Source organism: Perognathus longimembris, chromosome 6, assembly GCF_023159225.1.
Source record: "Perognathus longimembris pacificus isolate PPM17 chromosome 6, ASM2315922v1, whole genome shotgun sequence".
NCBI classification, from domain to species: domain Eukaryota; kingdom Metazoa; phylum Chordata; class Mammalia; order Rodentia; family Heteromyidae; genus Perognathus; species Perognathus longimembris.
The window spans coordinates 27,372,033-27,392,728 of NC_063166.1; the positions used below are offsets into that span (position 1 = coordinate 27,372,033).

General features: G+C 38.5%; 1 protein-coding gene across 9 annotated transcripts in view; it reads right to left on the reverse strand.

The window, feature by feature from the left end:
* The window catches only part of Phactr1 (phosphatase and actin regulator 1), a 432,942-nt gene extending 417,303 nt beyond the window's left edge, over nt 1–15,639 (reverse strand). For 2 of the 9 annotated variants that reach the window (XM_048348467.1, XM_048348457.1), the window contains exons 1-2: nt 12,754–12,960; nt 12,337–12,489 (exon numbers count right to left, since the gene is read on the reverse strand). In XM_048348467.1, coding sequence (XP_048204424.1) covers nt 12,337–12,439 — 103 coding nt within the window. In that variant the 5' untranslated portion in view covers nt 12,440–12,489; nt 12,754–12,960. Of the gene's footprint in view, nt 1–12,336; nt 12,490–12,703; nt 12,961–13,021; nt 13,145–13,448; nt 13,612–13,639; nt 13,687–14,255; nt 15,067–15,387 lie in introns of those variants that run through there. The other 7 variants (XM_048348462.1, XM_048348461.1, XM_048348465.1 and 4 more) reach the window with 7 other exon arrangements.
* Nucleotides 15,640–20,696: the final 5,057 nt, after the last annotated feature.

Here is a 20,696-nt window from a genome sequence, read left to right on the forward strand (position 1 = left end):
TTAAAAATCTTGGCATCTCTATGAAGATTCAACATATAATCTGCACAGAGACTTTGGCAAAGGGAATGCCTAACAAACATTAACTATGTTAAAACTGTTAAATGGATTATTACTAGGCAGATTCAAGTAAAGCTGCTACTGAAAAATTACACCTTGGCATAATTCCCAACCTGAATGCTTATTAGACCTTGTAATAAAAAAAGCTCTACAAGCTTTGTTTTTTGTGTTTGTTTTTTCTTTTAAATTTGTGAACTAGAAATAAAATGAACTCTCTCACTGGGCCTTGGGAGGATAAGACATTATGTAATGTATGTAAAACACCTAACAGAGCCTGACAAATGGTAGGCGGACAGCAAATGTTCATTGCTTCCTTTCCTCCTGGATTCCTAAAGTAGACACTGTGCAGAGAGTATGGGGGCTGGCTGCTAAAACATTCCAGATTCAGAAAAGGAAAATGTGTCTTGAGCTTTGTATGTGGAATTGAGTTGGAGAGAAACTCAAGTAGCTTTCTATTATTCAAATGGTGAATGTGTCTGGTTAAGACATACAAATCACTTTCCCAATGTCCATTAATAGTGCAGGTAATAAGCCTTATTCATTCTAATTTCGTAGTTTCTACATGGGCAATTTTCAATATAGATGTAATTAATGACATAATTTAAAATCTAAGAGTTTTAATATTCTAATCCATGTTCAACATACAAAAGGGTGTATGTAGGGAAATATCTTTATGTAGAAACCATTAGACTTGTTTACTTGCAGGTAGTCTCAGAGGTAAAGCTTGAATCCATTTGAGGTCCTTATACAGGAAGACAACTGGGTATAAAAATATAAATCTCAGACTAGGCATCGAGCAGCTGTTTTATATGTTTCATTTTTCTCTGTGTTTTCCTCTGGTTTCTATTCCCCAGAATCTAGCTGTTGATTTAGTAAAATTACCTTCTCTTATCCACAATACCCCAAAAAGCAGGATGCCCCAGGGAAAAGCTATACAGTCAGAAAGACCATATCTGAATGCTGGCCCTAACTCTGCGTAGTTGTATGACATTAGGTCCATTTAAAAAAAATCACACCGAGTTTGAATTTCATATGATTTGGAACAATGATACCTAACTCACAAATGTGTGGTTTTGAGTGAAATAAGCATATTGTTTCTGGTATATGTTAGTTACATAATATTTGTGTCTCCTGTCTTCTCCAAGGCTCAGTTTTTGTCATTTGTAAAATGAGCCAGTTGAATTTAAGTTCCACCTGGCTCTAATGTTCTATTATTGTCATGATTATGGAAATATCTTCATAGTCTATGGATCTTTGATAGGACTTCTAAACCCAGTATGTTCTGAATGTCTTGTGTTGGGTAATGAAGAGTTTCACCTGTTTATTGAAGGAATAAAGGCATATTGTAATTATGAAGGGAGGAGACACAGACATTCCTTAATGCATGAATCTAAGAGGAAAGACCTGTCCAATATAGATTAGGTAGATATTTTATTTGCATTCTTTTGTGTCTACAGATGGTCTGATGACAGTCATCAGATCACTGAGTATTCGTCAGAGGCTCTGTCTAGTCAATGACAGAACAGATACAGGAACACAGCTGGTAAAGTGATCCTTTGGGTAAACAAATTAGGGTTGACCATTTTCCTTTATTTCCAACTGACTATTCATATACCAGTTAAACTCAATAATCCTCAGGTAAGAAGTATTGTTATTATTTAACATTAAGACAAGAGAAAATGAAATTTAATAAATCTGAGGAATTTGCTTTATTGTAAAAGAATGTGCATACAAAGAATGGAAAAAAATGTTCATCAGGTAGTAAGGAAGTATATCTTTAGAAAATGGGCCAACTGAATTTTATTTTACTTCATTGGTTGCCTAAATTTTCTACAATTATTCTGTATTACATTGGTAATACAGGGAAATGACATTGGAAATGTCATTAGATATATGTTCATAACGACAGGGAAAAAATGAGTTGGGAGTATTCTAAGAAATTCCCATGGGGACTTAGGTAGATTGCTCTTGTAAGTGAGTCATATGCCCTGTGAGAGCAAATTCAAGGTCAGAGGCCCCCACCCTCCCAATTCTATAGTTTCCCAAGGATTTCGTTTTGTTTGTTTTGTAAAAATGACTTTTTATTGGCACATTTTTATTTTACAACTTCGGGGCATTCTACCTTTGTGTACATCACAGACACCCTTGCAATTCCCTACATTTGCTCATAACTATTGGCTTTTAAAGGAAAAAAAAAAACAAAACCTTTCTCTAACTATCTGAATTGGAGCCTTCTCTTTTCTCCTCCTTCGTAATGTTCTATGATCAGCTAAAGTTCTATACAGGACTGAGTCACAATAAGTTTTTTTTTTTCAAACGTTTGCTTTTAATGGCTTCATAAGTACTAAGTCAGAATGTTGCTTCTTATAAAAATGCAAGCCAGAATTTGAAATGATCTCAGTAACTACAAACAATTGTTTTATGTAAATATAATAGAGGACTCCAAGATGTAATGGGTTCGATCAAATTGTTCAGGAAAATTCTAGCTTTATTTGTGTGGTGATATGACCTTTGGGATTTACATGCATATTGGAACATGAATCATTTCATCTGTAAAATGGGGATAATAACATGCAATTCACAAATTCCCTTTTTGTAGATCAAATAAAGGCAGTAAATACAAAGCCTCTGACAACTAGTGAGTCCTTTTCCTTCTTTTTTTTAAACCTCAAGGAACATATCCATATTATTGAGCCAGTGTTGGATTAGTAAATGCCAAAGTCAGTCTTGCAATATGTTTGATTTGGAAATGCCAAAGCCTTTCAGTATGATGCTAGGAGTATGGTCTGACTCCAAAGAACAAAACTGGGCTGAGCCAAGTAGTTTCTTCTATGCTCCTCACCTACCAGTTTAGTCACCTAACAGTACATCACTAACTAGGAAAGACAGGAAACTTACCAAATACTTTCAAAAGGAAAAGTCTATATTTGCTAGTTACAAGGGCCCAAGCCTGTATTCCTAGGTACTTGGGAGGCAGAGGACTATGGTTTGAGGCCAGCCTGGACAGAAAAATAAGTTTTCAGAACTCCATCTCCACCGATGGCTGGATTTGTTGGATTTGGGCTTGTTATCCCAGCTGTCAGGGAAACACAAGGGCTTGAAGGCAATGGTGCATTCAAGTTTGTCTTTAGTGACAAGGGGAAACACAAACAGAAACATCACAATCCAGGCCAGCCCAGGCATAAAGTGAGAACTTACCTCAAAAGCAAATCAAATCAAAACAAAAACCCACAAAAAACGGCTGGAGGAGTGGCTCTGGGGGAAAGTGCCTGACTAGTAAGACTAAAGTCATGAGTTCAATCTCCAGTACTGCTTTTAAAGGAAAAATCCTATCCCTAACCAGCTGAAACAAAACATTTTCTCTTTCCCTCCTTTGTAATTTTCTGCACTCTGCTATAGTTTTATACAGGACTGAGTTGCAATGAGTTGTTTTTTTTTCCCCAAACTTTTCTGTTTTTAATGGCCTCATAAGTACTAAGTCAGAATGTTGCTTCTTATAAAAATGCAAGCCAGAATTTAAAATACTCTCAGCAACTGCAAACAATTGTTTTTTATAAATATTCTAAAAGGACCATTAAATTAATATTTGTGCTAGGTAAAAAAGTATTACATTTATAGCAACAAATTTAGAAAATATGTTTCTATTAAACTGTTAGTCATCTAAAAATAATATGAAAGGAAGCACATGTTCAGCAACAGGAGCAAAACAAGCCAGTAAAGTTACTGTAGAAATTACCTGGGCACATAGACTATTTTAGATGGTGTACCAAGTTCTTTATGCTGAACCACAGAATTTACTTCCTATTGATAATCTATGGGTTATTCATAAGGTCGAGAAATTCAGTATGTTCTCAATTGACTTTCCCCCCTCCCTCCATCTTGATACTTTCTCAGTGATTAGTTTCAACATTCATCCATTGAGAATGAGTGTAAGTACCACTCTCTCACTCTCTGCTGTCTGTCACCAAAAAAATCTGGAAAGGATCTTCCCAATATTTTAGTATCTTCTCTTGATTGGAATTTACTCTGTCTGCTTCTTTCCCAGCTATGCATCTTTCTTGCCTGGACCCTTGCAATAGTTTCCTAATGGCTCTCCTGGCCTCTAGCCTTAGTCTTCCATGGCTCTACCATATTTATGACCCATATCAAAACGTATCTGAATACTGAGCTCCTCTGTATTGGATCTTTAATGGATCAGGTCATCTTACCAGTACATCTGCGTAACATAACCTCCTCATGTAACACATACATATACACGCCCCCTAATTTATCAAACTTTTCCACCTCCCATTAAATCTAACTGAAATGAAAGTTAATTCTTTGCTCATTTGGGACAACAATTCAGAACACCACTTAGCATAAGCGCATAACTAGAATTTTCTATAAATTTAGAGGAAGTTAGTATAGGCTCTATGATGTTATCTAGCAGTAGTATCATAAAGATTCTTTTGAGGTTTGCAGGTAATTTTATTTTAAAAATCAAAGGTTTGTCCCTTTTCCTTGTGCTTGTATTTTAAGATGACTCCCTATTTCTGATGGGCTTAGAAATGTCATCAGAAGGGAATGGCATTCCAGGAGGTGGAGCAGATGCGGAGTCTGTCGGGGAAGCTGAACCCTGACACTTTCTTCTGACTTTGGACAAAATTAAAGCAAGACTAACAGAAGAGCCACTATTTATTACGTGGGTATCAGATGCTAGGTATTTTGCTGAATGCTTTATATTCATGTGTTCAGTATTTCCAAGCTATAGTCATTCCTGTATCACCTCTGTGCATTTTGCTCCAACTAAGCGCCATCTATGCTATTATATAATGGTTTTCTTTAAATGAGCTTAAGTCTTAAATTTTCCACTGCACTTTCCTTGCTGTTCTCAGCAGTAGTCCATGAATATGCAGAGCCATACACACACATAGGCATATATATTTCCTTTCCAGTACTAGGATTTGAACTTGCTTGCTCAGCTAGCATTCTATCACTTGAGTTTTGCCTCTACCTCAGCTTCTTGCTGGTTAGTTGGAGATGGAGTCTAGCAGATTTTTCTGCAAAGGCTAGCTTTGAACCTCCATTCTCTGAATTTCAGCCTCCTAAGTAGCTATGGTTAAAAGTATGAGCCCGTAGCATCCAACTAGTTTTCCATTTTAATTAAATATTTTTATTTATATTTACTTAAAACACAGTAAACAAATATATTATGATTATAAAAGAGTTCATATCTGAAAAATCATATTTACTATCCTTTATAAAATGCTATTTCCTATAATCCTCCAGATTATCATTTGGGGTAAGAACTCTTATTATTATCACTTGTCTGCAAAAGGGAAAAGTAAGACAAAAAAACCCATCATTTGAACTCAGAGCTGTGAGACTCTAAATTTGAAGTTTTAAAACAGTGTGAGATCTCTATATCTATCTATCTATCTATCTATCTATCTATCTATCTATCTATCTATCATCTATCTTAACCACTATGGGAAACTATTTTATTCCGACTTCTAAATTTTTTCCCTTTAATACCTGGATTCGAACTCAGGGCTTCAAACTTGTTCTATATCAATTGAGCCATCCCTCCAGCCAAGTTTTTTATTTGTTTGTTTTATACAGGATAAGTCTCTCAAACTCTTCTGCCCAGGCTGGTCTCAAACTAAGCTACTCAGCTTCCTGAGTATCTAGAATTACAGGCATGAGACACTAGCACCCAGATCCTGTCTCTAATTTTGTCTGTACCATAATTACAACTAGGTAAAATTTCAACTGTGTATGCAAGGCATTGAATAGAAATAAGAAACATGTGAATAGTTGAATAGGGTTGATTACTTGCTCTGCTTTTTTTTAACCAAAGGTTTTAATATTATTTTGCTTGTAATTGAAAAAAAAAGAAACATAGTTCTTGAAGATAGTCTCTCTCTATTTAATCCTTATATTTCAATACTCCAATTTCACACTAACATTCATTTAGGAGCTTTGTATGTATGTGTGCCTCTAATTACTTACTAAGAAATTCCTTAAACATACCAAGGACAGTATTGGCATTGAGCTGGCTTTGAGCATTGGCCTCCTTGTCTTTGCTAACACAGGCCCTAGAGGGTAGTAATGATAGGTGTTTTAAACTTTTTATTATTACTTTTTTTTTAGCAAACAGATTTGTTTGGGCAAATGAGGAGCATTCCTCTCAAGCACCTGTGAATTGTTTATGCTAACTGGTTCATGGCCGAGGCTGGCTGAGTGTGGGTTGCATTTTAATCTGTTCTCATATGCTTTCTGTTAGAGTGGGAGTTATTAATTGATTGGAATTGTTTCATCATATTTTTTGTGCCATTTTCTTCCTCTTTGTCTCTCTTCCTCTCATCCACATGCTCTACTTTACATAGGAACCCTGCCTGGATCTCAGTCCATGTCAAAGCAGATGCTTGTGAGGGAAATGCATGAAGAGCATCATAAGGCTGTGTTGGAAATCTGAAGCAGAGGACATCCCTGTTGTGTGTGGACTTGTCTTGTTCCCAGGGCCCTGTCCAGAGCAGGAGCTGAATTTCATGGTCATCTAACATGTCTGTGTGATCAGGAGCTTGCTTTCTATTCTGCCATATGTTTTTTCTCCGAAGTGACTTTCATTTTTCTCCTTCATATATAATGTTCCTTGTGTTTGGAGAACCTGGATGTGAGCAATCAGAGGTCTAAACCGAATGTGTGGGAAGCTAGCAGGGTCGGCCTGGTAGTTGCTTCCTCATCCATGAGCAAAGCACAGTGCACAGATGAAGAGCCTAGGACTTAGAGAGGTGGACCCATTATGAGAGTTCATGCTTAGCATGTGTAGAGATCCAATATGGAATACTGCATCCTCAGTACTGAGGGATCAGGCATGATAGCAATGAATTTCATGTTACTGTGAACAGATCCACTATGGGGAAAATATCTAGAAATGTCTGACAAAGTTTCACAGGAGAAGTAACTTTGGGGCTGGGTTTTGCATTGAGCATAGAAAAAGAAAGAAAATAGCACAGGCTATGTTGTTGATTACTGCTAATAATGTATGGCTCATTGAATGCTAGCAAATGCTTTTGTCTCTTGGGGCTAAAGAGATGCAGAGTTTATGATTAGAGTGCCTTAAACTCACCAGATATTCGAACAGATTTCACAGGGTGGGCAAAGGGTGGAGATGGTGGGAAGGCTGGGGAGGAAATGGTTGATGAAGGGGGTGGGGGCTTCAATGAATTTCTCTGTATTTTCAAAACCAACATGAAGAGACTCTGAGCTGCTCACTGTGGCATTCATCAGTTGTCAAAAGTGGCATTTCTCTTTGTTGAGCAAGACAATGCCGCAGAGAGAAAAGGTGCATTATGACGAGGAACAAAGACTACAGTGCCTGACTCTGAGTTATACCCTGAGTTATGTAAAATGATTTTTTAAAAAAAGAAGAGAAGGGATTGTTACCAATAGCTATATGTTATTGCCTAGATTCCTGTTTTAGTAGCTTTAGTCACTTGGCTGTCTTTAAACGTAGTTTTTAGAAGATAATTTAAACATCCAAAGACATGGATGTTCTTGGGGCAGGGACCTTGAGCAGTGAGAAGGGCACACATGTGGAAAGGTTATGGCGAGCAGGCGGAAATTCCTCTCTAGTGTGATCTGGCCACTCATGCCATTATCACTGACTGCATGATGAGTGTCTCAGCCTGACTGGGCTCAGAAAGGGCCTTTGCTCAGCCAGCAGCATGAATCCTTAAAGAAAATGGTCTAGTTTTTGGACTAGGACACATTGGAATTAAATCCTAACTTTGCCACTGTCCAAATGTGCAACCTTATACACGAAGCTGTTTCAAATCTGCAACATGTGCATAGGGCTGTAATTCCTATTTCCCCTAATTGTTGGACACAATGAATATGTAAAGTGATCTGTATTTTTTTAAGCCTAAATTGTTTGGATTCATTTTAATAGGGAAGATCTTGGGGATGAGAATGATGCTCAGGGACTGAGCACTCTTCTAGCATGAGCAAGGATCTGCCTTTTGACACCAGCCGGAAGAAAAAAAAAAAGATGAAAAAAAATGAATGAGATGTGATGTGATAAGACCTCCCGAACTCCAAAGTGGGCTAGACCTAGGTCTCAACATTGGGTGTCCGTTGGAATCCCCTGGGGATAGTTAAACAGATTCTCTCTGCAACTACCCCCCCCCCCCGTCCCCGTCCTAGAGATCGGATTCAACTGAGATTTTGATCCATTTCCAGACTTGAGGTTATAAAAACTCCCTAGGTGTTTCTAACATGCAATGGACACAACCATTGCTTCAAGATAAATGAAATTTCATCATAAATGGCCTATAGGACTGGTTATAAAGAGTCTCCGAGTATCTAGGTTGAGCATGATGCCTAAGATTGTATATTGCTACCAAGCTTTTGTATGAAGCAGGGCTGCTCATTGGGACCACATGACTAGCAAGTGATTGATGCACATCATCATGGCTCTCAACCTTTAGTTCATTTGAATAAGCCAAGAGTCTGTTGAAAATAATAGCACAGGGTCTGGATGCATTTGTCTAGATTGCGTTTCCCCTCGTTTAAGGAAGAGCCTAAGTGAATCACTGATTCCTAATGTCCATTCCAACCCAAGAAGCTCCTGATGCTGATTATATAATATAGGTTCTCTCCCAGTTTAATTGTTAGCTGCAAAATGACCAAACCTACACTAGAGCCTGTAGGACATCATCATCAGAAACCTGAAAGATGGGTGAACCCAAATTCTATAACACCAAGATCTGGCTGATCTTTGAAGTCACCATTCACCAAGTGCCTTCTGTGTTAACAGGAGTTACCCGTGATGAGTCCCAACCGAATTAACCAGAAAAGCATCTTTCAGTCACAGGAGATCAATAGTAGACCTCAAGCTTTTATTTCTGCTCCATACCTTTGAAAATCAGAACTCCCCAAGGAGTTAAAACAAGAATGGGGTTGGTAGAAAATAACAAGCCACTTTATTCAGAATAGATCACTGGTCTTCGAAAATCTCTAAGACTATTCTAAGGAATCTGTGCCAAGACCAATTACTCCCCCCACCTTGATTTAGTTTTTCTTCTTAGAGTACTCTACTTAGGGCAGGCTCTCATCAAAAATGTAAAAACAACTATGAGGCAGTTAAAAACAGAATTCTGCAATTGTTGCTTGGATAATGCTTTTGTACATAATATAATAGGTTCTGCTTTCCTAGAACTTCAGGAATTTCTAAATACAGCAAATTTATATCAGGGTAAATCACATAGAAAATGAGAGAAAAATGAAAGAGTATCTTGCTTTTGCCTTTAAAATACTTGCATCTTTAAGAATACTGAAATTGCTGAAGGACAACTAAAAGTTCAATAAAGACACAACCAGTTTTCCAGCCAGGCTTAGGCCACTCAAATTCCAGGTTCTTGTCTCGGTACTGTGCTCCCAGCTAGACCTTCATAGAAAAGGTATAACACTGGAACTTTATGCCCAGCATCCAAATCCCAATACTCCTAGGTATGCAGACTAGGTAGTCTTAACAGAAAGCTGTCCTGGAGTGAGATTCATCTATATTGCTTTAATTTCCCTTCAAGGAAAGGTTGGCCACTATGCTGCCTTCCTTCCCCCTTCCTTCTTTCTCCTTAGAGCCTTGCCATTGCCTAAATGTAGGCTATGGCTCTGCACTAAAACCATGAACATTTGGTGTGGGGAAGGAAGGGCAGGACAGAGGGGAGGCAATGACACTTAGCCCTTCACCCATTCTCTCAGAACCTTTCACTAATCATAGGGGCTTCCTGTCTAGGGCAGATTGGGGAGTCTATGCAACATGGAAGGAAGCCTCAGCACTATGTAGTGAAAACCTCCAGTCCTAGAGGAAAGGGCTCCATAAAGGGGGAGACTTTAGGGGTGACAGGCCTTTGGGTGTCTCTATAGGGAAAATGTTTATCTCCTATTTATGATAAAACAAAGAACGAGATGGATGGAGAGCACCAATACAAACATTATTTTTTTGGGTCAATATCTCATCTGAGGTAGGTTTTGATGAGATGAGATAAGTAATTGTGTTTTTACAGTTATCAAAATTTTCCAAAGATTTAATTTTGCTAAGAATAGGAGATTAAAAACGTCCTATCAGGGAAGATCTCCTATTTGCAATGCTGTGGCTGCCTCAGGAACTTTTGAATCCTCTCTGCCAGGGATGTTGGTTTAATTGATTTACTGGTTTACATGATTTACATGCCCTATGTGGCAGCCACTGTGTTAAGCACTTTAAGACCTTATTTCATGCGTGCTCTCGGGTTACTGTTACCACTTCCATTCTGTAGAGGACTGTCTCCCATGCCTGTGTCTGCCTCCACATGCTCCTGCTCAGAAGCAGAAGGAGAGAAATGGAAAGGAATGGTTCCTAAATCTGGGTGCCTAGAGGAGAAGGCTGCATCTGTCCACATTGCTGGTGCTCCAGTTTAAATGCAAGCTCCCTAAGCCTCTGAAACACCTAGATTTCAGATCTGTAAAATCTGGGGGCTTGGGAGCAATGACGTAGTTGGTGTTATGGGAACCCCAATTTCTCCTGCTGATCCAAGATCCTTTGGTTCTTTGACCCTGATTTCTCTCAAATGAATATGACCCAAGAGAGAATCAGTAGCTTATGCTACCACCTTCCATGGATTTTCCATTTGCTCCACTCTGGAGTCTTAGCCACAGTCACTGCCGGTGACAATTCTGACCACTCCGCCCCCAGCTCCATCTGCTGACAGCCACCAGGCTGCCTCAAGTTCTTGGAGCCTCCCACACCTCTGCCCACTCCTCTCTCATGAAAGCTGGGAGCCTATTATCTTCTTCAAGGGTTAAGCTGTCCTCAGTGCAAAGTGGAGCTCTTTACTCTGGAGAATTAATGCTTCTTGCTTCTCCTTGCTCCACCCACATCTGTGCTGCTCTGGTGGATGAATTGCCACAGAACACATATCTGGCATTCAGACAGAACCCAGCAGATGTAGCAATGTAGAAACTCAGGCCTGGTGTGGGATGCAGTCTTACCTCATCCCCTTTTCCTTCTGGCTTCCACTCTAATCTACTTCTAGTAACTTCCTACTTGCAGAGCCAATAAAGGCTGGAAGTCCTGATCCATCTCCCATCCCTCTTCCTCTCCAGTGACACTTTCATGACTCTAAGTGGCCTTGGCTGAGAGTGATGATGCTGTCGCTCTCCTTTTAAAGAATTAGCTACTGTATTTTAAAAAATCACTTTTGCTAATTGAAGCTCTACTGATAAACAAGTGACCCTTGTCTACCAGTCTCTCTTGACTGGAACAGGCTGACTGGAAAAATGGATCAGGGAAACAATTTGCTTCAGAGTGACATGACGACAAATCAGAAGAGCACATGGGAAAGCCACGGCAGGATCCGTGCCATGGAGGAGGGCCCTACGGGGTAACCATGAAAGATACCAGGATTGCAAAACTCTTCTCGGTTCTGCTTTGTGACTTCCCAGTTCAACTACATCTCTATTTATACAAAGGTATCACCTGTACCATTTGGGACATGACCATCAGCAGGTTGCTTTAATTAAACACCTTACTTCTTCCATGGAAAACACAAACTATGCTTCTACAAAAAAAAAAAAAAAAAAAAGGAGTATCCTATCCACCAGGAGATCCTATGGGACTTGCCAGCTAGTGACAGACTATTCCAATACACCCTTGAGCAGAAAAAGCAAACACACTGGAGTATAATTGATCACAATGAATTAGGTACTGAGAAGGTACTTATCAGCCATACTTCCTAAAGGAGTATTTCTGACTGCTCTTTGCATATGCACTGACAGTTCTCAGACACAGGGACTGGAACCGTCTAGGGCAGAAAGCAAAGCTAGAGAAGCTCCATGATTATCTCTGAAGACTCTAATCTAGCCAGATTTCTCTCATCTAGACAAGAATATCCTGAGGTCTCTTTAAGGGCAGTGGCTGCAAATCTCGAGTATTTTAGGAAGCAAACCATCCTTAATTCCTTTTAGACATATAGTTGGGGTTCAAGTAGGTAAAGAATCTTTTGACTAAAACAGCTTTCAGACTGTACCCGATGTTGAGTGTATTTTTTTAAACATCTCCAAGAAGGATAACTGATCTATTCTAATCTATGCCTGATTCAATTCCAGCAGCAGTTAAGTAGATGTTTGTCAATTTATGAGTGCCAATTATTACATTCTGGGGGGACAGAGCTTAAACTGTTTTCTCTGACCCTGTACTGTTAATATAAACCCAGCATGCAACTGAAAGTAGTTTCCTTTTTCTTCCCATTTTATTACCTTGAGCTCCTTGGCTGTAGAAGAATCTTTGAGCTGACTCCACATCCAAGAGTCTATGAGCAGACTCGACATCCAGAAAATAATCCATTTTGGGATAATCCATCGTTGATGTTCCAAACAGAGGATTTGGAGAGAGTATCTTCACTTAGATGCCTATACAGAAGAGAAAAAAAAAACACAATAGTTTAGACTGTCAAGTATAAAGTATGTACATACTTTAAATTTTTGAATGAGAATATCTCTTTATTTTATGCCATTACTTGACTGGCATTTCTAACTCAAAATCCCCCTCCCCACAACAGAGATTTCCTTTTGTATAAGAAAAGGCAACCTTCAGCCAACATTCATTAAAAGTAATATATTCTACTTCGGAAAAACAGAAGATCCAAGTTAAAGAGAGATAACATTCAGTCTTGCCTTGCTGTACATTAACTAGAAAATTATATTGTTAAGTGCACGTGCTCTCAGTTCTCAAAAGGTCTGTCTGATAAATGGCATTGTTAGGTGTCAGTCTGTTGAGGGCTGATCTTCAACTGATCCAGAGACTTTTCGACTCCCTTCCACAGACAATCTCCTGGGAATCGGCGCCTCCCCACACAGCTGCCTTGTCTTTATGACACACACAGCCTGCTGTAGAAATGCATGGAATTCCTTCCTTCTCGGGGAAGTGGGACACAATCCTTACCTGCTTGCACCTGCCACAGCCTGCTTTGGGGAAAGAATTGTGGTTGGCAGAGCAACACAATTATTACAGCCTTGGAATGATTCTCATAACATATAACATGTGCTTGTCAGCCAGGAAGCTAGGACACTTCATCAAAAACAAAACAACAACAACAAAAACAAACCCAAAAAACCCACCCAGCCTTTTGGGTCTTCCCCTGTCCTTTCCAAGCCTAGGTAACCTTTTCCTGATATTTACTCTCAAGAAATATCTCTATTTGTACAGGATGTGTTTAAAAAAGAATTAAGACAAAAACACAAAGGTCTCAAGAGTAATCTGATTGCTTTCTTTTCCTAATAGTACACACTGTAATTTAAGACACCAAATCTAGCATGAAGAAACTTTAAGAAAAACACCCAAAGGTCCCCCAATAGCAAATTATACTTACTGTAAAAAAAAAATCCAGGAAAAACTGTCCACCTGTAGCCAAACAAGGGCAGTTTCAGCTAGCTGTCTTTGATCTCACTAAATATTCCCAGAGAAAGTAAACAATTTTGATTGTTTGATTAGATCAGTGATGAATAATGTATTCCATCTAGTGGACTTCCTTTATCAGATAAAATGGCCAGAGCACGTTACCTTAGCAACGGAAGGTGACGCCAGCTCCAGCTGCTCTGTGCCCTCCTCTGTGAAGGAAGAAAATCACCAGTTTCCCATGTAAAACTTTGGCCAAAAAAAAACAAATCCCCATCAAAATCTACATGCAAATTTTTCATCTTCCAGGGCCATCCCCTGCCCTCCCTCCATCTCCTATGTATACAAGTGTGACAGTCATTACATCCCAGAATGACCACTTAATATTTGGTTACAATTCTAAATCCCCTGCTGGATTTGCAACTACAGAAGGATAACCTCATAAACGATTAAAGGACAAATAAGAGAAAGTTGTCTAGACATTGTTGGGGGGGGCACCAGTGCTTTGCCCTACTTCCTGCAGAATGGGAAGATAACAGCTAACGTATATTCAACAATCTCCTCTTAGAATTAATACACAGAAACACTCCAGCCTCTAGACTGAAAATAACTCTTTCCTTCTGTGAATCAGTCACTGGGAGCAGCTTTAAAAATCTGTCTGAAATTTCTGCAGATTTTGAAAGACATTAGAACAAATCTTAAAGGAGACCCTCCTCCCCAAAGGAAAGGTGGTCAGAAAGATAGACGAAAGGAAGATTCTTTAAAGTTAGCAGAGACTTACCAGCACTTGTTCACCCCCTTGCAACAGGACACAGGAGAGCAGGCAATGAAGCCGAGTGGAGCCGCTTCGAGCCTGTGAGCTCAAATGAACAGCTTTCTAATTTTCCCTTCAATCTTCAGTCAAGAGCACTGAGTGGAGGGAAATGATGGATCTGCCCATTTTATATTGTGATAAAATGTAACCCCTCAGAAGAGATCCGAATGGAGCTGCTCTTTAGAACGCATTAGACTGCTAATTTAAGAAAATCGAAAGGTTTTGTTTTACTGTCTTTTATATGTTCTTCTCTGCTACCCCCTCAATTTAATTTGCATTTAAAATTATTCTCATGTCTCCTCGGCTCTCTCCAAGGTGTGGAGTACTTTCTAATCACAAAGGCTGCTCTGGTAGGCTTTTGGTGCTGTGCCACTTTTATTCTGAGCAACAAAACAAGGTGGGTAATTATAATTGTGGGCTATTTTCTTGAGAGCAATACAGAGGGCAAGGTTCGGTTTCCCTGCCTCCTGATTTCCTGGCTGTTTCTTCATCTTCCTGACTCTGATTGCTTGGTCAAATCTTCAGCCTGAATCATATCTACCTGGGTAAATGCTGGGTAAATCCTTTCCTTCTGAATGGAGCCAAAGGATCCCAGCAGTAAAAAGAGATTTTGGTTAAGTTCTTGAGGGGATTCTGGTTTGATTTTCTTTCTGCACACCCAGGATGAACTTGTAGACACAAGATTGTGACATCTATTCATGAGAAAAAATGTGATAATAGCCAAATCAACCCCCACAGAATGGTTTTTCCACAGCCTTCTTTCCCCTTTTGTGGAACAAACAGGATTTGTGTTGAGTATGGTATGCTGTGTGGCATACTGGAGAACCAACCCTGGAGAAGACTTGGAAAGCTGCTCATTGGATCCCCCCACCCCACACACACATAGTTCTGCCAGTTGCCCTTGAGCCAAAACCAAGGAATAAATAACCTGCAGATTGCCTCATGCCCCCACCCCTGTGTCAGAAGAAATCAGATGCCTGCTAGGGCTGCAGAGAGTTAAGCCCAGTGGAAGAAGGGAGAGCCACTAGGGTAGGCACTTGGGGAGAAGTCAGTTTTGGACTCTAAATGCTTCCAGCTTTGCTCAGACTCAAGGACTCACTTCTTTCAGGTTGCAGTTCTATTTAGTTCCCAGTGGAGACAGGCGGAACACTTGACATTTACAAGAGAAGAAAGCTGTCTTCTGGTTCCTTTCACTTGAAGTAAGGTGTGGGCGACAGGGTCTGAACTCTTTATTGTGAGTCTACTGAAATTGTAATGACTCACAGGTGAGAGAGAGAAGAGAGGGAGAAAGAAGGTGAGAGAGAGAGAGAAAGGGGGGGCGATAGAGCAAATGAGGGAGGGAGAAAAGAGAGAGAGGGAGAAGGCAAAAGAGAAGGACAGAGGGATTGAGAAAGGGAAGAAGGAGAAAGAGCAGAGTGGAGAAAGGGAAGAGGGGACAGAGAGGGAGAATCAATTGAAGCCGACAAACAGCCAATATTTAGGCAAATGCAAATGAACATGTGACAGGAAAAGGTGATGTTAAATAGCATTTTTAAAAGTCCTTCCTGGGGAGTGATGATAGATTTGAAATTTAGACATTTGTGGGGAGTGGAGCAAGAAAGGGAAACATAAAGTACTTTATAAAGTGAATAACTAATGTGAAACTGTTCTGATTTAAAACAAAACAAAAATTCAGCTTAATTAAACTTATTTAGGAAGAGGATGATTATTCACGTGCAACAAGGGACTTCATTTCACTAAATATTCAATCACAAGGTTCTTTAACGTTATACCACCAGCCTCTGAAACCAATTTCAAAATATGATTTCAGGATCTGGAGTACTTAGCTTTAAATTACTTATAGGAAAATGCATATGAGGAAATTATCTCTCAAGGTGGGGAAGCATAGTAATATTCAAAAGCCAATGTCAAAATCTGACCCGTTAAGCTCTGTTTTACAGTTTTAATCTGTTCAAAAGCAACACTATAATGGTCCATTTTTCTGGATACAATAAATCAGAGAAGGTGGCAAGGTCAGTGTTAAATACTCAGATTATGTATGCAGCCCTGATCAGTTCAACTCAAAACCCCGAGGCATCAACCCAGTAAAAGTGAACACAGATGGTGTTAATATTTCTCTGTAATCTAGAAGTTTAGAAAATATTCTTTAAGAAATTCCAAAGCACAGACATGTCTTTTACCTTGATGGCACTATAGTGAATGTGCAAATATGGCTGGGCATGACATGGTAGTGCACAACTAATCACAGCACCAGGGAAGCTAGGGAAGGATGAGCAAGGGCAGGCTGGGGTCCATACTGAGACCCTGATTCTTTTTTTAAAGAATGTGTAGAAATGAATGATCCAGAAACTACTATTAAATACCTATCTGTTTACAGAGGATATGTATGCAATTGTTTTACAGACAGAGATGAAGTATTTAATTAGTTGAAAATAGAGGCCTATTCACAATGGAATCTGGAACCTGATTTATTCTACTGGACAGAAATAGGACCCAAACATTGCAAGTGAGATCACATAATTTGTAAATGGATAACTTGTTCTTTTTTTTTTTTTCAATACTATTGGACTGACTTCCACTGGAACCATTCTGGGTTTAATGTTTCTAAGATTCCTGAAATTCATAATTTTACAAAGAATTGTATTTATTGAATTGCTTTACTATATTCCAGAGCTCTGCAGAGCACAATGTTTTGCTATTTTATTTATTTATATAACTACTCACTTATTTATTTCTTGTGGTACAGATACCAGGATGGAACCCATGCTCTCATGCTCTCTCTCAGCTGTTTAGCTCACAGCTGGCACGGTCCCACTTGAGCCACACCTCCAGTCTAGCTATTTTGCCTGCTAATTGGGGATAGAGTCACTCAGACTTTTCTTTCTGGGCTGCTTGGAATTGAGCTCCGCAGATCTTAGCCTCCTAAGTAGCTAGGATTACAGGCCTGCGCCACTGGTATCCAGTTTAGAACACCATGTTTTATATTTATAGTAGACGACATAAAGTTCTCTCTTCTGACATTTGGTGGGGAAACTTCTCTTTTTCCTGATATACCCACCCAAAGTTTACTTTAAAATGGCAGAAACTGCCTTATAGTGGGATGGCATCTTGACTCATTTCATGAGGTACCGAGATTGAAGACCTTGGCTGAAGGGCTAACTTGCTAGACAAGTATAGTTGTTGTTCCCTGGGGAACTCAGAATCCACAGATACACAAGCCCCTTACCTAAAATATCATTATATTTGTGTATAACCTACGCATGTCCTGGTGTACACAGTAAATTGTCTCTAGGCGACTGATAACACTTCATACATAAATGTAAATGTTCTATAAATAGTTTTATACTGTATTCTTTAGAGAATAATAATTAAATGAACATTCTGTGCTTATTCAGTATAGGTACATTTGTTCAACTATTTCTCTTCATGATTGGTTAAGTCTGTGGATGTAGAACCCACAGATATCAAGGGCTGAATCAAAAGAAAACAATGTCCATTCATTTTTATGAATAGTTGACCCCCAAAATAGATTTACTTCAAGTGCAGTGGTTTCTCTCTGCTTGCCAATTCATTCAATTACTTTCCAACCTCTCATTCAAAAGAAATCTTTCCTTCCCTTGCTCATTAGGACTTGTCATAAAATAATGGGAGATCTGCAAATATTTTATCAAAGGCATTATTCCTATTCAAATATCCCTGGAGAAGAAATACTTTCAGCCATCATCAGTTATTTTTACTTTGAAGTAAATTCATTTCTGGCTCTGTTTTTTTTTAGAGAATTTTTGTTAATAGCTAGAAAGCTAAAGAAGGCTGGGAATTTTAAAAAGAAAGAGTGACTGAATAAAAAAGTCTCATTGGAAAGAGAAGCTTAATTCTATTCCATGTTAACATGCACTCTTATTTTGAGGGCTTACTTTTGTATAAGATGCCAGTACTTCAGTTGGCAGAAATATCACAATCATAACTAGTCAGAAACTGTTCTATGTATCCAGGGTAGATTCTTCAATTCTATTCAAGGACACTAAGTCAATGGAATTTTCCCTTGGTTCTTCTCTCTCAAAACTGAATTGTAACAAAGGTTTTTGGCATTTTCCATAAGAGATTTGATTTCACAATTATGAGGAGAGGCCTAGAAATATGCAACTTTAATTACTTCCTTAAGATACAGCTGTCCTTGGAACACATTTTGAGAAAAGCAACTGTAAATTATGGATTTTCATGTAGTTGTAGAAAGCTACATATACATCGATGTCATTTACACTTTAGGTTTTTTTTATTTTTTCTCAAATTTTTATTATCAAACTGACGTACAGAGAGGTTACAGTATCATACGTTGGGCATTGGATACATTTCTTGTACTGTTTGTTGCCTTGTCCCTCATGCCCCCCTCCCTCCCCCCCTTTCCCTACCCCCCCAGGTGTTCAGTTCACTTACACCAAACAGTTTTGCAAGTATTGCTTTTGTAGTTATTTCTCTTTTTTTACCCTGTGTCTCTCGAATTTGGTATTCCCTTTGAATTTCCTACTTCCAATACCAGTAAACACGGTTTCCAGTCTTTTCTCTGTGTCATTAAGTTTGCAAACTACATGCTAAAGTTTGTTATAGAAATACAAATTCAGTTTATGGGTTTGTTTTTTAAGTGAGTACATGATTATCTCTTTGTTTCACTAACTTTTGTAGTGTTTCAATTCTGTTATGTTTTTGTTTCTTTAAATGTTCTGAATGTTATCTCATTTGAAGTAGATGTTTTAAATGTTATTCAAAGCAATAGTAGTATACTCTGGATTTTTTTCTACCTATTTATTCTTCTTTTATATACACAGAAAATATAAGACTGATCTAGAGTTTACCTTTCTTGGAAAGTTCAAAAATTACATCACTATATCAATTGTTCTAGAACCTGAAAATTGACATTTACACAATAAAGTCCTTTGAATATTAAAAAAAAAACTGAATTGTAGAAAGTTACCTTAGAGGAGCTGCATTGGCCCATTTGGTGGATGCTAAAACCAAACAATGAGTCTTTAGCTTCACTTTCTAACACTTTTGAAAATATCCACCACCCCACTGTGAATCCTTTGAAGAAAAGTCAGTTTAAGGAATCAAAAGCAGAAATGGAGGGGTAAAGAGTTAACAAATTACAGCAGTGGTACTCAAGACATAATGTTGAAAATGAATTATACAACTTGTGGGTGAGGATGGAAGGAAAAACTGGGAGAGAGCAAGGGAAGGAGCGACATTGTCCCCAAAGAAATGTACTCATTACCTCACTTTGGTAACTGTCACCCCTCTTTGCATCACTTTTGTAAGAACAATTTTTTAAAAAGAAATAGTTCAAATGGCATTTCATTCTCTGAAAACTGTTGATCTTGCTTGAAATATAGGAAATGTCTTTGATGGGCAGAAAGTATCTTATTCTTGATGTCCAGGGTTTGGTCTGAATGTAGGGAAAGAGGAATGGTGAGTACAGCCACAGTAAATGCTCAAGACCTCAAACTCTCTATGGACAGACAGTACTCCAAATTCTTAACCATGACATAAAGTAGCTGACCACACAAAAATGGAAAGATGTATTAATATCAGTAGCTTTTATAATATGCATTTTAGAACATATAATAAGGGAAATATAAAAAAAATCACATTTTCCTTCAATTTGTCTCTTTCTCTCTTGCTTTCCTTGTTACAACTTCTTTCCACTTTCTTGAAGTAAACTGAAAATTAATCACAGTCTAAGTGCATTTTCCTCATATAGCAACCAGAAAATATCCAAAGGCATGTTTGTTGACATAGGAAAGAAAAATGACTTTTAAGGGCCACACATCTAATAGACACTACACAAACCATAGAGCACCTGAACTTCCAAAGCACATTAGACAAACAGAGCTGAAGGTAGCCTTGAGATCAAGATCAAGGAAGGTGTGCGGACTATGGGGAGTATCACAAAAGCAGATCAAGGACACAACAGTGATCATTTACATTTTATTTTATTCATTTATATCTTTTCATTCAATTTATATTTTAAATAGACTGTCAAATTCTCCAGCAAGGCGTCTATGCCTAAGCATTAACACTAAATGTTTTCCTTGTGCTTATATGCAAGAATATTTGATGTATATAGTTGCATAACAAGCATTATTATTCATGACACAGTCCCTAACTTGATTGGTTGCGCAGAACTGAGTACCTTTGGGATCTGACACCTGAAGGCATATTATCACAGATTTCCAAATGATAGTTCTTTGCTCCTTATAGATTGAACATAGCACTATCTTACTCCTCCTTGATATTCATTGGTTGGGGGCTTACTTATGAAGCAGAAAGAACTTTATTGTTATTTGCTAGATTTTAATATCTGACAAGAATTATTAATGCATAAAAATCATCATAGTTAGCCTCAAAGTACTTATT